The sequence below is a fragment of the Pelophylax lessonae genome (genome assembly GCF_965119305.1).
Source record: "Pelophylax lessonae genome assembly, chromosome: 1".
NCBI classification, from domain to species: Eukaryota; Metazoa; Chordata; class Amphibia; order Anura; family Ranidae; genus Pelophylax; species Pelophylax lessonae.
In genome coordinates, this window is record NC_138768.1 from 354,279,548 (window position 1) to 354,296,953 (window position 17,406).

Sequence of the window (17,406 nt, forward strand, 5' to 3'; positions counted from 1 at the left end):
CTTAGTTATAGAGTACGTGGAACAGATGCCTGGAGCCCCATGCTTTAGCCGAGACAGCTTGTTAGAAAAGTCAATGTCCCAATGTCAATACAGTAGTGAAGGGAATTCTAGTTTAAGGTGCTAGGACACTGATGCCATGTCCAAAGAGCATCTGATATACTTGGCCTTTGGGGAACCCATCCACCTCTGCTTAGGTCCTCTTTCTTTGGTTTATTTACAGCCCCTTGAGGAAGGTCTTTCAGGCACTTTCCTTTGTTTTGACTTCATTCAGGCGAGTGTTATTCAGTGCACAGATAAGATTCCCATCCCCTACCTTCATGGATGCTGACAATTTCCCTGATCTGGGAAAGGAGAGGAGTGGGTCTGGAGCTTTCCCATACCTATGGGTTAAGACCAGCTATAGGCAAGACTGTTCTTCACCAGGCACCTCTTGCATACCAGAAAGTATGTATTCTCTGGCATACCAGAGAAGAGCTTTATCCACAGCTCCGACTTCTTGTTCTCATCTTACCAGTCTGGGGCTAGTGTCTGCCTCCTGTTTGAGTGCCTCCTGTTGAGTGCTTTCCCTGCATCTGTCCTTTTCAGTTATGCTGACTGTGTGTGAACAAATTCCTGAGTTTTCTTGCAGACTTATGAGTCACTTCACACCCTTTGTAAGTTGTATTGTTTTTGCTGTTCCAGTACTTTTCCTGATAAGTCTCGCTTAGTGAGGTTAGTTGTTCAGACAAACACCCAATAAAGAAGCAGAACCATTTTCCCTTAATTTATCAGGTAGCGGCCTCAGCCTCATCCAGTGTCACAGTTGGGAATTGCTCCCTCAGATGGCTCTTGGGCTGCAGGCCGCCTCTAGATTTGTTCCATTGGGCCTATTACCAACCCCTCAGTTGGACTTCTTTAGATGTCCCACAGTACTTTAGTTTGTGTGTCCCTCAAGAAAACAGTTCTTTGATGCTCCCTTCATAGTTACATAGTTACATAGTAGGTGAGGTTGAATAAAGACAACAGTCCATCCAGTTCAACCTGTGTAGGTGTGTGTGGCTGTAATCATCTCGCATACCCCTGAATGTTCTGATCCTTGAGATGTACTTCTAGAAGTCTTTTGAAAGCCACCATATTACCTGCAGAAACCACCTCTTGTGGTAGAGAATTCCACAATCTTGTAGCCCTAACAGTAAAGAACCCCCCACGTTGCCTGAGGTTAAAACGCTTCTCCTCCAATCGCATTGTATGCCCCCGAGTCCTCATGCAATCCCTGCGACTGAATAGCTTTTCTTCTAAGCCTAGATCCCCATTGAGATATTTAAAAATTGCTATCATGTCCCCCCTCAGGCGTCTCTTCTCCAGGGAGAATAAATCAAGCGATTGCAGACGCTCCTCATAATCAAGGTCCTCCAATCCCCTAATTAGTTTAGTTGCCCTTCTCTGGACCCTCTCCAGCTCTGAATGTTCTGATCCTTGAGATGTACGTCTAGAAGTCTTTTGAAAGCCACCATATTACCTGCAGAAACCACCTCTTGTGGTAGAGAATTCCACAATCTTGTAGCCCTAACAGTAAAGAACCCCCCACGTTGCCTGAGGTTAAAACGCTCCTCCTCCAATCGCATTGTATGCCCCCGAGTCCTCATGCAATCCCTGCGACTGAATAGCTTTTCTTCTAAGCCTAGATCCCCATTGAGATATTTAAAAATTGCTATCATGTCCCCCCTCAGGCATCTCTTCTCCAGGGAGAATAAATCAAGCGATTGCAGATGCTCCTCATAATCAAGATCTTCCAATCCCCTAATTAGTTTAGTTGCCCTTCTCTGGACCCTCTCCAGCTCCAACACATCCCTTCTGAGGACTGGTGACCAGAACTGGATAGCATACTCCAGATGCGGTCGGACCAGAGTTTTATAAAGTGGAAGGATTATAGTCTTATCTCTGGAATACATCCCTTTCTTAATGCATGCTAATATTCTGCTGGCTTTGGCAGCTGCCGCGTGACATTGCATGCTGTTGCCTAGTCTATCATCCACCAATACTCCCAGATCCTTCTACATTTTTGATTCTCCCAGGGGTTCCCCTCCTAACGTGTATTGTGCTTTTATGTTGCTAGTCCCCAAGTGCAAAACCTTACACTTCTCCACGTTAAACCTCATTTGCCAAGTTGTTGCCCACTCCGTTATTTTGTCCAGGTCATTCTGTAGGATATCTGCTTCATGCTGTGCTGTTATTGCCCTGCCTAATTTTGTGTCATCTGCAAAAACTGATATTGAACTACAGATCCCGTCCTCAATGCTGTTTATGAATAAATTGAACAAGGTTGGTCCTAGGACTGAGCCTTGGGGGACCCCGCTTACTACCTCAGACCAGTCTGAGTATGCGCTGTTTATTACCACCCTTTGGACACGCCCTTTTAGCCAGTTCCGTATCCAAGAGCAAACCCTGCTGTCGATACCTGCAGACCTTATTTTATAAATTAAGCGCTTATGGGGAACTGTATCGAACGCCTTAGCGAAATCCAAGTACACCACATCCACTGGTCTGCCCCTATCTAGCTCACAGCTCACCACCTCGTAGAATGTTAAGAGATTGGTTTGACAAGAACGCCCATTTGTAAACCCGTGCTGGTTACTACTAATGATGCTGTTGCCCTTAGCAAACTCTACGATATAGTCCCTTATCATCCCCTCCAGAAGTTTACATACTACTGATGTCAGACTAACAGGCCTATAATTTCCCGGGATATGCCTCTGACCCTTTTTGAATATCGGAATAACGTTAGCTTTCCTCCACTCCCCTGGTACATCTCCTGTCCTAATACTGTCCGCAAAGATCAGGAACAGTGGTCTGGATATAACCTTTCTGAGTTCCTTGAGTACTCTCGGATGTACGCCATCCGGGCCTGGTGATTTGTTTGTGTTAAGTTTATCCAGCCTTTCCCTGATTTCACCCTCTGTTAGCCATAGTGGCAAGTCCTGTGTATTACTACTAACCATACAGTCATGGTCAGTGTACCCCTCCTTTTCCTGTGTAAAGACTGACGAGAAAAAAGCATTCAGCATGGTTGCTTTTTCAGTGTCTTCTGTAACCATCCCCCCCATCATCGTTAATTATGTGTGCAATATGCTCTGCCCTAGTTTTTTTGCTGTTCATATACTTAAAGAATTTCTTTGGGTTTTTTTTACTATCCTCCGCTATTTGTCTCTCAAAGTTGATTTTAGCCATCTTGATTTCGTGTTTACACTTCTTATTTGCCTCCTTGTATTGGTCGAAAGCCAATACTGTGCCTTCTGATTTATATTTCCTGAAGGCCAATTTTTTTCCCCTAATAAGATTTTTAACGCTATGGTTTAGCCAGCCAGGTTTGGCTTTGTCTCTTCTAAATTTATTTCCCATAGGAATGCACTGCAAGATGCCTTTGCTTAATATATTCCTAAAGCATTCCCATTTTTCCTCTGTGGTCAGGGATCCCAGGGTTCGGTCCCAGTTTACCCTTTCCATCAACGAGTACAATTTTGGAAAGTCTGCCCTTCTGAAGTTAAGGGTTCTTATGTTCCCCACTTGCCTTGCTATATTGTTATTTACGCTAAATGTGATCATCCTGTGATCGCTAGAGCCCATGTTGTTCTGGACCCCTACCTCCGAGATTAGGTCTGGGTCATTAGTGATCAATAGATCCAGGATTGCGTTTTCTCTAGTAGGAGAGTCCACCAACTGTGACATGTAATTATCCTGTAAGGTTTCCGTGAATAGCCGGGCCTTCTGTGAGTGTGTAGTCCCCTCTTCCCAGTCAATGTCGGGATAATTGAAGTCCCCCAATATGATGACTGATCCTAGCTTTGCCACTTTACCCAAAAGTGCTAAAAATTCCTGCTCTACCTCCTCCCCTTGTTTAGGTGGCCTATAGCAAACCCCCACAATTACTTTCCCCTTTTCTCCTTCCCTATGGAGTTCTACCCATATGGATTCTAACTCCATACTCATCCCTTCCGTAATGTCACTCCTCTCTATCACCTTTACATTATTCTTGACGTAGAGACATACCCCTCCCCCTCTTTTTCCTATCCTGTCCTTCCGGTACACTGAATACCCTTGGATATTTGCCAGCCAGTCATGTGAGGGGTCGAACCAAGTCTCTGTTATTCCCACAAGGTCTATGTCCTCCTCATGTACTAACATTTCCAACTCAACCATTTTATTAGCTAGGCTCCTGGCATTAGCATATACCCCTCTTAGTTTTACGGAAGATAAACGTGATTGGTGGTTATGTTGATTCCTGTTTGGTCTGCGGTTCTCCCGCACAGACCTACCGATTGACGTTGTGGACCTACTGTCGCTGCTGACCCTACAACTGCCTTCAGTCCTTTGCTCCCTCCTAACTTCACTCTGTGTTTATTTTTTTTGCTCTTGTAACCGCTTGCTTCAGTTCCCATGTCCCTCAACGAACTTCAGGAAAAAGATTTTACTAAGTCCCGGTTCACACTACCGCGACTTGTCAGGCGACTTGGTTGCCTGACAAGTTGCGGTCCATTCTGTGCTACGGGAACTGTTCTAATAGGAGCGACTCAAGTCCCTCCAACTTAAAAAATAGTTCCTGTACTACTTTTGACACAAGTCGGAGCGACTTGCATTGACTTCCATTATGTGAAGTCCCTGCAAGTCGCGCCGAAGTCGCGGTGCACGGCGACTTCACAGGTCGCCCCCGAAGTCGGATCGCCATAGTGTGAACCGGCACTAAGAGTTCAAAAATACTATTTATTTTATTTTAACTGAAATATTTCAAAACACTTGCAGTGCTTTGTGTTTGATTTGAGGCCTTCTATGTAAGTGAAATTATTTCAAGGTTTACATTTTAATAAAGGCACAAAAAATTGGATATTTTGTGACTATATGTTTTCTTGGTTAACCATGTCACTGAAACTTTTTCTATGAACTTTTGTTGTTCAGGGAAGTGAGGAAAAGATGTGACAATGAAGATGACAGAGGATCTGTAACTAATCTTTCTGGGGCCATCACCAAAAAACCAACACAAATGAAAAATTGCTGCAGTGTCTAAAAAAGCTGGCACACAAACCATGCCGGATTTTTTTTTTTAATAAGTTGTATTTACAATTGATATGAAGGAATTGTACATAAGTGTTATCTTTGTGCCATATATGTTTTTTCTTTAAATTACACTGGGGTTCATGAATAAAACCAAGAGGAAAGAAAAGATATGGGCTTACCATGGAAAGCATTCAGATTTTATTGTGCTCTGTTAATACGCTGTTTAGTTACTCAGGGCAAAATGTATACTTATCTTTCCTGCCAGTGTTATTCATCCACTCTGTTGTTAGCTCTTGCTTTGTGCATTGTTATTTATCATGAAACACATATGTAAATTTAAAAAATGTAAGCATTTGTATATCAGTCGGAACTATAATAAACCTGATTTGCTTCTGTTTTGGTACATTCTGAATGCATGCCTCAACTGTGAAAACGAATAGCTTTATAAGGCTGAGTTCACACTGGCATTAAAAGCAGGCATTTGAGAGGCGTTAAAAATGCCCCTCAAATGCCTATGCACAAGATACAATAGACAGCACATTGTGCTGATCACACTATCAAAACATGAAACATGAAGCATTCATGTTGCTTTGCTTCAAATTAAAGCCTCATATCAAGTCAGGAAGCATTTGAAGCCTTTCAACGCCTCACATTTAAGTCTATGGTAATGCTTAGTGAATGCTCTGGCAGGCTTTGCGGTTTCAATGTGGTTGCTGCGTGTTAAAATTAGTTTATTTCTGTCATTTTCCTTTGTGGAGCAGTTTTAACGCTCATCAAATGCGTCGAAAACCGCACATGCATTTATGGAGCGTTTTTAACACTTGTTAAAACGCCCCATTACAAAGCACATTGACGCCTGTCTGACGCCCGTCTCACACCCATATTGACGCCATAGAAACGCTATAGAAGTGTTTGTTGAGCGTTGGAAATTTAGTCAAGTGTGAACAAGCCCTAAGAGAGCAGACACCTAAATGGTCCACTTTCCATCGTGCCAAGGGCCAGGCCTGGGGATTTGTTACACACAGGGCCGTCTTTAACACAGGGCAAAAGGGGCAGCTGCCCTGAGTCCAGTCATTGTTGTGGGGCCCAAAGCAGCTGCCCCTTGAGCCCGTACTGCCTGCAAATAGTTAATACGTGGTTTTGGGAGGGCCCAAGAAAATATTTGCCCAGGGTCCAATCAATATTAAAGACAGCCCTGGTTACACAGGTAACAATTATCCCCCATTTACACTAGAGCATTTTTCTGATAATTTCCCTACACCTGACTATGTCTTACTGAATAAGTAGAAATCCCATTCTTTCTCATTTTCCCTGTTAACACTTGTGCACTCAGTTGCTCTATGCGATCCGCTCAAAAATACACTGCTCAAAAAAATTAAAGGAACTCTTTTTAATAAGAGTATAGAATCAAGTCAATTAAACTCCTGGGATATTGATATGGTCAGTTAAGTAGCAGAGGGAGGTTGTTAAATAGCTTCAGCTGCTTTGGTGTTAATGAAATTATCAGGTGCACTAGATGGGCAACAATGAGAATACCTCCAAAACAGGAATGGTTTTGCAGGTGGAGGCCACTGACACTTGTATCCCTACCCATCTTTTCTGACTGTTTTTCACTAGTTTTGCATTTGGTTAGAGTCAGTGTCACTACTGATAGCATGAGGCGATACCTGGACTCTATAGAGCTTACACAGGCAGTCCAACTCCTCCAGGATGGCACATCAATACGTACCATTGCCAGAAGGTTTGCTCTGTCTTCCAGAACAGTCTCAAGAGCATGGAGGAGATTCCAGGAGAAAGGAAATTACTCTAGGAAAGCTGAACAGGGTCGTAGAAGGTATTTAACCAATCAGCAGGACCAGTATCTTCTCCTTTGTGCAAGAAACTTCCAAAGCCCTACAAAATTACCTCCAGCAGTCTACTGGTCTAAATATCTCTGACCATACAATCAGAAGCAAACTTAATGAGGGTAATCTGAGGGCCCAATGTCCTCTAGTGTGCCCTGTGCTCACAGCCAAGCACTGTGGAGCTCGATTGGCATTTGTCATTGAACACCAGATTTGGCAGGTCCGCCACTGGTGCCCTGTGCTTTTCACAGATAAGAGCAGGTTCACCCTGAGTACATGTGATAGACATGAAAGGGTCTGGAGAAGCCATGGAGAACATTATGCTGCCTGTAACATAATTCAGCATGACCGGTTTGGTGGTGAGTCAGGGATGGTATGGGGAGGCATATCCATGGTGGGATGCACAGACTTCTACAGAATAGACAATGGCACCCTGACTACTATTAGGTATCAGGATGAAATCATTGGACCCATTTTCAGACTCTATGCTGGTGCAGTGGATCCTGGGTTCTCCCTGGTGCGCGGCAATGTCCGGCCTAATGTGGTGAGAGTATGCAGCCAGTTCCTGGAGGATGAAGGAGTTGATACCCTTGAATGGCCCCTAAACTCGCCTGACCTAAATCCAATATAACACCTCTGGGACGTAATGTTTCAGTCCATCCAATGCCACCAGGGTTCACCTCAGTCTGTTCAGGAGCTCAGTGATGTCCTGGTCCAGATCTGGGAGGAAATACCCCAGGACACCATCTGTTGTCTCATTAGGAGCATGCCCCGATGTTGTCAGGCATGCATACAAGCACATGGGGGCCATACAAACTACTGAGTACCATTTTGAGTTGCTGCAATGAAATTTCAGCAAAATAGACTAGCCTGCTGCATCATTTTTTCACTTTGATTTACGGGGTGTCTTTGAATTCAGCCCTCTGTAGGTTGATAATTTGCATTTCCATCAAACGTAGTGGCATCCTTTTGTTCCTAAACATTACCCAGTCCATATCAGTATAGATATCCGGCATGATATTTTTCCCCATTGAGATCTGATGTGTTTTCAAAGTGTTCCTTTAATTTTTTGAGCAGTGTGTATATGACCTTTTTTAGCCTTCTCAGGTATTTTTTGATCCCATAGACTTCATGTAAAAGCACGATGTGTGGGTTTTCATATGTCTGAAGAATTCATCTCCTCCTATAGAAGTGCTCTCCTCCCCTTGCTCAACCCAGGAGACAAACCCCTATAGCTTCATATATATGCAAAAATGCATAAAAAACACATGTAGTACATCTGTAAAATACCTAAAAATGCTTAAAAATCACCAGGAATACACTCTGCTCAGGTGTGAATGCAGGCTTATTACACTGTGGAATGTGGACAGAGGGAATGTCTATTATCCCACATAAAGTGGGGGATAGCACTTTGGGGAAAGGGCTTTCTAAGTCTGAATGGTAAAATTAAAGCTTATGCTGGCTGCGCCTGGTAAAGCTATTTGTTTACATGGTTGGGTTTTACCACAAGTTTGTTTTCAACCCTTTGTAAATATATCTGCATCTGTGTCTCAGTTATGCAACTGCTCTTATACATAATTTATTAAAACTGTTTATGCACCACCTATTTGCCTAATGTATTTTTAATTATGCCCAGATATCCTCGTACAGGTAACAGTAATGTGTATAGTAATTATAAAGTATATATTTTTAAAGAAAAAAATAATTTGTGTAAAACTAGTGTCTTAGACTTTTTCGCACTATGCAATTCTGCCAGAAATATGCCACATATTCAGAGCTTGCAGGAGATAGTTGCATAGTGGTGAGTGATAATGACAGTGCAGTTAAAGGCTACGTTTATCTTAAAAAAAAAAAAAAATAGGAATAAATGCACATGTTTTTGCAGGTAAAATTTTTTTTATTTTCTTTTGTTTCAGGAGCCTGCAGAGCATTGCACCTGTGACCATGCTCCTGCAGAAGCTTGCTACAACTGTGCCTGTACCACTGTAGGAGCTTTCTGTTTGAAAGATGTAGTCAGTGTCATCAGTGCCTTCAGAGTTCATTGAGAACTATCATGGGTCTACTGCAATAGAAGACAGTACTTTTTATTAGTTAAGGCTGGGTTCACACTAGTGTGAATTGGATGCGGGTTTCTCCATATCCAATTCGCATGACAGAAGAGTGTGCCCGGCTCTCAATGGAGCCGGTTCATACATTTCCGTGGCGGCTGCAGAGTGGAATGCACAGGGGTCCTGTGCATCCTTGGCTCTGTTTCAGATCCGAATTCAGGCAAAAATGTGGGCCTGATTCATCCCTGAAACAGAGAACAGGGATGCACCGGACCCCTGCTGTGAGCCGCGTGTGAACCCAGCCTCACAGATTCCTGTGAATATATAATGTATCTGTGTGGGCACATCTGCACTGTTTTTTAAATCTGACAGCGGGTGCAGGGAGAGGATCCCCTGCCCATTGTCACAGGGAAGGGGAGGATTGTAGGTGTGGGGGAAGGTTGCTGAAACATGTTACATGCTAAACACTAAATACGGATGTAACATGTTCAGAAAGGTGAATTTTTCCTTTAAAGTCCCTAGTATGTGTTGCAGAAATCTGATGTATCCTGGAAGATCTCTGTACAACTTGTTTGGCAAAATAGATCTCTTGAGGAGAATTGTTCTGGTTCTAGTAAGGTGTGTATTATGTCCTTTTGCCCATGAGCCAGGGAGCTGGTCAAAGAAACTCAGGCTTGTAGAACTAAAACTAATGTACATACATTGTTTCTTTAAAGTGAGCAAGTATTTACACATTTGTAGCTTTAGGAACTGTGGAGCAATGGTGCCATAGGAGGAACAACCACAATTTAACTTTTATTAATCTAAATTATAAATAAATGTACTAGGATTCGCAGACTTGTATTGGTAAAATGGCCGAGGCCTTTATTATAACTTCAACAACAATTTATTTGCAACTAGTCCAGCCATAGAGCTCGAACTAAACCCATAACACACATCTTTACTCACTTATGTAACTTAGCCATGAAGCCCAAGTTACCCATAAATATTAATATATAATTAAAAAACAACCTCAACAACGAAGTTGTCACACATAAAATAATCAAAACACAAAGAGAATATGCCGTAGGGGACGGGTGGGAGGGACAAAGTCTCGGTCTGCTCCTGCTAACTAATGCTGCTAACGTATTTTCTTTGTTCTTTTATAGGGAACTGTTTGAGATTTAAGGTTTCAAAATTGTAATTGTTTGACCAATCCTTAAAAAGGTCAAACCAACGGTCCAATTGTTTTCATTTATTTAACTGACCTATCAGCACACTGTGCTTAACTGGCCAATCACCATGTACCTTTGTTGTTGTCCTGCCATGGCCCCATACATGCATGGCAGTTATTTTAACCAGCCCTGCATTTTCATTCCTCCTCAAACTTCCCAGCAGAAGCACTGAAATCTTCAAGTTGTTCTCTCGGCAGCTCAGCTCACACCGCACCCTCATGCCATCCGTTATCCAGCAGCCTTCACCTATTGTAATAATGATTTAAAGCATAGTGCATGTGCTTTGACAAAAAATTACAGGACACCTGCGCAATGTTATGTTCGGAAATCCTGTCGCCATTTTTTTTTTTGTTCCTGGGTTTATGTCACAATTCATCTTTCTAAGATGACTGAAGTTCATCCTAACTTGCACCATCATCATTGGTATTACTTTAAGAGATATATTATCAGACACATTACTAACGTTCCACAGTCATTAGTCATTTGATAAGCCTTTATATCTTAAACTACTATAATAAAGCATTTGACAATAGAATGAGACATTGGAGATTGGTTCTTGAGATCTAAGAACAAAATCCAGGTACCAAATCTGGTACTTACTATTAGGTTATTTTATGAACAGTTGCAAAGAATAAGTAAGAATCAACTAATCAAAGCAAACTTGTCACATATTGTAGTATATCAAACTGAGCATATGGTTAAAAAACAAGAAACTCTCTAAATAAAATCAGTAGGTCCAACAAAGAGACAGATGAAGTATGTAAATTTTCTAACTTTTCCTGGAAAATTTAGCTCTCTACCACTCCTACCTTTTGAACATCCTTAATGTTTACATGGTTACTGATGCCATTCATCACATTGCAAGACATATAAAATGGCAGGTTTGATTTTACATAAATGTATATACAGGGCTTTTTTTCTCAAAGAATAGGTGCAGGAACCATGAACCCCCCTCCCCCCCTGTGCTACATCAAAGGGTGAGTGTGACTAAATGGATAAGTGGGAGTAACACACAAAGCAAAAAATGCAGGGGTCTGAAGAACATAATGCACAGAATGCAGGGGTCAGAAGAACAGAATGCACAGAATGCAGGGGTCAGCAGTAAGTAATGCACAGAATGCAGGGGTCAGGAGTAAGTAATGCAGAGAGTGCAGGGGTCAGGTGTAAGTAATGCAGAGAGTGCAGGGGTCAGGTGTAAGTAATGCAGAGAGTGCAGGGATCAGGTGTAAATAATGCAGAGAGTGCAGGGGTCAGAAGAACATAATGCATAGAATGCAGTGGTCAGGAATAAGTAATGCATAGAGTACTGGCATCAGGTGTAAGTAATGCAGAGAATGTAGGGATCATGAGTAAGTTATGCAGAGAGTGCAGGAATCAGGAGTAAGTAATGCAGAGAGTGCAGGAATCAGGAGTAAGTAATGCAGAGAGTGCAGGAATCAGGAGAAAGTAATGCAGAGAGTGCAGGGATCAGGAGTAAGTAAAGCAGAGAGTGCAGGGGTCAGGTGTAAGCAATGCAGAGAGTGCAGGGATCAGGAATAAGTAATGCATAGAGTGCAGGGATCAGGTGTAAGTAATTCAGAGAGGGCAGGGGTCATGAGTAGGTAATGCAGAGAGTGCAGGGGTCAGGAGTAAGTAATGCAGAGTGCAGTAAGTGATGCCTAGGCCATTGTATAGAATGCAGCCAAAAATGACCCCCTTCAGCCAGTACAAACCCCTCCCCTCAAGCCCATATCCACCCCAGCTCAGATCTTACTCAGCCGCCCCCCTCCACCTCCAGTAAAGATTACCCCCCACAGCCCTAAAGCCTCATTCACACAGGCGATTTGATCTGTGCCCTGTACAGGGCCATGTTTACCCATACAGTGAAGCATGGGTGTTTTGATACAAGCAGTCCCATTGGTGTCCGCATGGACACAGCCTCTGTATCCTAATATGACATCCATGTGGGTTTGGGTGCTTGTCTCTGAACTCATCATGAGTGCTTCGGGGCTGTATATCCCTGCACAGATGTCACATTGGGAACAACAAATGTGTCTGAACAGCCCCTTTGTCCCAATAGATAACAATGGGACTTCCGCAACAGGGATGCATGGAACACCTGTACATCCTTGTTCCTGTAAAATATTGCCCTGCACGGGGCACAGATAATCCCTCCGTGTGAATCCCCCAGTCCACCTCTTCTGTAGTAACTATTCTCTCTCAACTTCCTGTAAAATAAAGTTAGTTCCTGCAGAAGAAACTGCTCAGCCACATACACTAGGTCACACTGCAGGCATACTGTACACAGGGATGTATCTTACTCCCTTGTTCTTTTGCTGTGTGGAAAGCCTGCTTTTTATTTCCACTCATTATTCTCAGGCACCGGTATCATAAATGTACCTGTGCACATGGGCGTCCGCAAGGGAGGGCAAGGGAGGGCGAGTGCCCCCCCCCACCCCCGGAATGCCTGGAATGCCTGGAATGCAAACCTCCGTGTGCCGATCAGTTCATACTTGCCTTCAGCCTGACAGTCTATGGATGCAAGCTTGCAGTACCTCTTCTCTCCATTAGTAGCCGCTGTACAGAAGGGAGAGTGGGCGGGACGTTTTCTCACAGGCATCAGCTTCTGAATGTCTATTGCTTGTGTGCACGTGTGGGCTGCTGAAAAACTCCAGGTCTGCCTCAGCATGTACTCCTGCCAGAATAGGAGAATGAGGAAGAAGATGGTGTGAAGGTACTGTAACTGCACAAACAATAGGGAGGAGGTAATGAGGGAAGGGGGGCACATTTTTAGGCAGTGTTTTGCTGGGGAGGGGGCAATGGAGGCAGTGCTGTGTCAATCCAATCCTAGAAGATGATCCCTGATGACTGGACATTCACCCTCTTATTGCTGGCAGATGAGTTGGAAATGTGTGATCAACCCTTTGCTACAAGATCTGTGTGTTGGAAGTCATGATTATTAACCATTTAATTGCTAGCAGATCTCTCTTGGAAATGCAGATTTACCTCTTTTATAGCTAGAATAAAGAGATAATCATGCATTTCTACCAGGGCTCAGCCATCAAAGAAAGGGTTAATCATGTGCTTCCATCAGAGATCTGACAGCAAAGAAATAATTAATTATGTTCAGCCACCAGGCCAGCAGGGATCTGCTGGCAATAAAAAGGTTAATCGTGTCTCTAGCCACCAGGGATCTTACTAACCTAAGATCCCTGGCGGCTAGAGCCATGATTAACCCTTTTATTGCCAGCAGATCCCTGGTGGCTGGACATAATTAACTATTTCATTGCTGTCAGAACCCTGGTGGAAGCACATGATTAGCCTTCTTGTATAGCCACGCCCATATTCAATTAATGCCCTGCCCCTCATTAAAGTAATGCTCCGCCCACAGCAGCTTTCTGGACACAGAAAAAAGTGTCCCTAAAAACTTTTTTTAAATGTTGGCAGCTATGGGATCCCCGCGGCACCAAGTGATCCGCCGCCTTACAACTGATACTTGTTACACCTGATGACCACTTATGTAGAGAATTTAATTGTCTCATTTACTTCATAGATTGCAACACTAGATGACCATGTTAGTGGCTTATATGACTTATATACATAGTTATATAGTTACATAGTTAGTGAGGTTGAAAAAAGACATCAGTCCATCCAGTTCAACCTATGATGTGTGTGTGTGTTTGCTGTTAACCATATATTGATTCTTCTATTAAACTTTTGCATCAGGTTTCTCAAACCTTTGGATGCCTGCACTTTATGTGATAATGACTAAGCCCCTCCCCTTATGACATTGTAAAAAAGGGGTGGAGCATGAGTGACCTTAAAATGACGCCCCCCACGAAAAAAGTTCTGCGGAGGCCCATGCCTGTGCAGACTAGAGGAGAGAAGGAAGGAGGCCGTCTGTAGTGTTCAGCCTGTTGCTGCCTGCTGTCCATTGGTGGGTGGAACATGAGCAGGGGGCATGCAATGTCAGATCACTCCACCTCTCCTGCTCCTGCCTGCCCAAGCCCATAGTTCGCAGACCACACTCAGCAACGCTAGATGGTGAAAAGAAACTCTGGGCATGCTGGCACCTACTGGATTGAGATACCACCCCCTCACCTACGCAACGGCCCGCTCCCTCCTCTGCTGTTTTGGAGATATACAGGACAGGGAGGGTTCTGTGTGCACTGTTGGGAGAGCTGCACTGTCACTTTGCGCTGGAACAGAGCTCCTGTGTTTACAAGTGATAGCAGTGAGCTGCAAGGACAAGGCCGGCACCAGATTGGGCCCAATTTGGACATTTTCACTTAGGGGTGTAATTACTTTTGTTGCCAGCGGTTTAGACATTATTTGCGGTGTGTTGAGTTATTTTAAGGGGACAGCAAATGTACACTGTTATACAAGCTGTACACTCACTACTTTACATTGTAGCAAAGTGTCATTTCTTCAGTGCTGTCAAAGATATAATAAAATATTTACAAAAATGGGAGGGGTGTACTCCCTTTTGTGAGATACTGTATATTAATCAATGAAGAGAAGAGAGAAAAGCAGATTCTCCTGCAGGCTATCCAAAGTTTGACTGATACAGTATGTGGAAGATTCAATGGTGGTTTGCTGGTAGCTGCATTCTTCTAGTACACATTCATCTTATAATAAATAAGGTGATTGTGACTTTGAAATGTAGGGTGAATCCTATTGAATCTCAGTTGCGTGACTATCTCCTAATTAATCATTGAAAAATGTACCTCTTTAAGCTGCTTTTACCTCTGAAGCTAATGTCAGTTTGACATGCTGTTTTCAGTGAATCTCTGCTTATTTTTTTATCTCACGCTCAGTTTGAATTGGTTTCTGACAGGTTTATTTTAAGGCAGAAGAGAAATACCCAACACACTGCTCCAAAGTACACTTAAATTGGCTGGGTATTGCAGCTTTTGGAGAGTTTCATCACAGCTTCAAACCATCTTCAAGTGTCTGCCAGTTGGCATTATGACCATTTATTACTATGTCCACCTCTCTGTCCACCTCTATGTCCACTTTGAGGAAGCACAATTGCTGTAAAAGCCTGTATAGTAAGGAGGCGTGACTAGGGTTGGTGTCACCTGATGCAATAAAACATGGCGTCACCAAAGCCCAAATCATTTTTTTCCCATAGAACACTGCATATAATGCCGTTAACAACTATCAAGCAACTAGCAAATTTGCACAACAATATCGTATGAAAATAACAGAATTCAAAGTGCGATTCGGCACTGCGTGACTTTAACGGACAATTGCGCGGTCGTGCGACGCTGTACCTAAACGAATTTGACGTCCTTTTTTCCGCACAAACAGAGCTTTCTTTTGGTGGTATTTGATCACCTGTGCGACTTTTTGGTCACGTGCTATAAACAAAAAAAGAGCGTACATTTTGCAAAAATAACAATATTTTTTACATTTTTTTATATGAAATTCCCCCCAAAAAAATGTAAAAATCAAAATTTTTTAACATTTTAGGCCAATTTGTTTTATGCTACCTATGTTTGGTAAAAAAAACCGCAAAAAGCGTATTTTGATTGGTTTGTGCAAAAGTTATTGCGTTTACTAACTAAGGGAAAGATTTTTGTGATTTTTGTTGTTTTATTTTTTAACGAGTAATGGTCTCGACATTGCGGCGGACAGATTGGACCCTTGACTGATATTTTTGACACTTTTGGGGGTACCAGTGACATTACTACAGTAATCAGTGCTATACATATGCACTGTTACTGTAAAAATGACACTGGCAGGGAAAGAGTTAACTTTATTGGAGAGGGAGGGGTTAAGTGTGTCCCTAGGGGCGTGATTCTTACTGTGATTGGATGTGGCTACTGGTGTAAGAACAGAGATCAACGGTCCTACATGGTAGAACCGTGTGATCTCCATTCTTACACAGGGGAGAATGACAGGCGGCTGTGTTTACATTAGCCGCCTGCCTTTCTCCTGTTCTAACGGACGATCGTGAGTGCCGGTGGACATCGGGTCCGCCGGGCACACGCGCGGGGTGGGGGGGGGGTCCGTGAGCGAGCGGGAGCGCGCCTCCAGCGGCGCGCGCTCGCTCCCCAGAGCCTCACAGGCTAGCGACGTAGACCTACGTCGCTTCGCCTGTGAGGGGCTGACTGCCGACGTAAATCGTCGTTAGGCAGTTGGCAAGTGGTTAAAGAACTTTGTTTTTTTAAATGTTAAACTTTACTGAAATAATACACCATTTTATTAATAAATTAAAAAATACATTTATTTTAAGTGTTCACTTCTTCCCCTAGCTAGCCTGCCACGGTGCTCCATCCTGCCACTGTGGAGTGACAGCAGGAGCAGGACAGAGATGTAGACACTGGGCAGGCAGCATTATAGCGCATGGGACTCTCTCCTGTCTAGCCGGCCACAGTGCCCTGCAGGGCTTGGCAGGCTAGTTTTGGACCGGCAATGCACGGTCACAGTGTGGACCCCAAACCGGTCTCTGTAAATGATGTGGTCGGTGCTGATCTGTATGATGTCACAGATGGGGATGATACCATCATCATTGACATATATTTAAAGCATATGTCAATGCAAAATAACAAAACACATATGCTGCATGGTGATCCGCAAGAAATATACTCATCAACCAATAGGAAATTTGGAACTAACACACATTGTTGTCAGCCCTGCTCCTTGCCTTTTTCTAAACTGCTCAACCACTCCCACTGTATTCAGGGGCTAATTAACTTGTAGCCAAGGCAGGGCTAAAAAATCTCCCCTGAAGTAACAGAGGCAGAAAGAACTAGACACTCGACAAAGGAAACCTCTGAATTTTTGGCTAGATCACAAAGTATTTTTTGCATGTAGTTTACATATATAACAAAATGCTTTCAACTGTATGTTTAACAGAACAAAAGAGAGCAAAAAAAAGAGAAGTTTAGTTATAGTTTACTTACACTTTATTAACTAATGGAACCTTGTTCTAGCTTTGAAAAAATGTTAAAACTAGTGTGTTTTGACAGGTACATGTTGGATCACCGTGGCAATTTAAGCGAAAGTCTGTTCCCCCTTCCCCCACAGCCTTCTGGGACATGTCACAGGTTTTAGAAGGCTGGGGGACCATTCACAAAGTGCAGCTTGGCTTGCACGTGCGCAGTGAGAAGCCGGCTCTGAAGCCACAAGCAATCACAGCCTACTTCCCAAAGTAAACATACCGGTGTCAGGGACCCAAAGAGCTGGCTCAGGTGAGGACTTTGCTGGATTCCCGGACAGGTAAGTGTCCTATTATTAAAAGTTAGAAGCTACAGTATTTGCAGCTGCTGACTTTTAATGTTTTAT

General features: G+C 43.2%; 1 protein-coding gene across 1 annotated transcript in view; it reads left to right on the forward strand.

Annotated features, from left to right (window-relative positions):
- The window catches only part of RASEF (RAS and EF-hand domain containing), a gene marked incomplete at its 3' end in the record, with an annotated part of 170,337 nt that extends 165,299 nt beyond the window's left edge, over nt 1–5,038 (forward strand). Inside the window, exon 17 of the mRNA XM_082245596.1 lies at nt 4,930–5,038. Coding sequence (XP_082101722.1) covers nt 4,930–5,038 — 109 coding nt within the window. The remainder of the gene's footprint in view (nt 1–4,929) is intronic.
- Between the last annotated feature and the right edge of the window lie 12,368 nt (nt 5,039–17,406).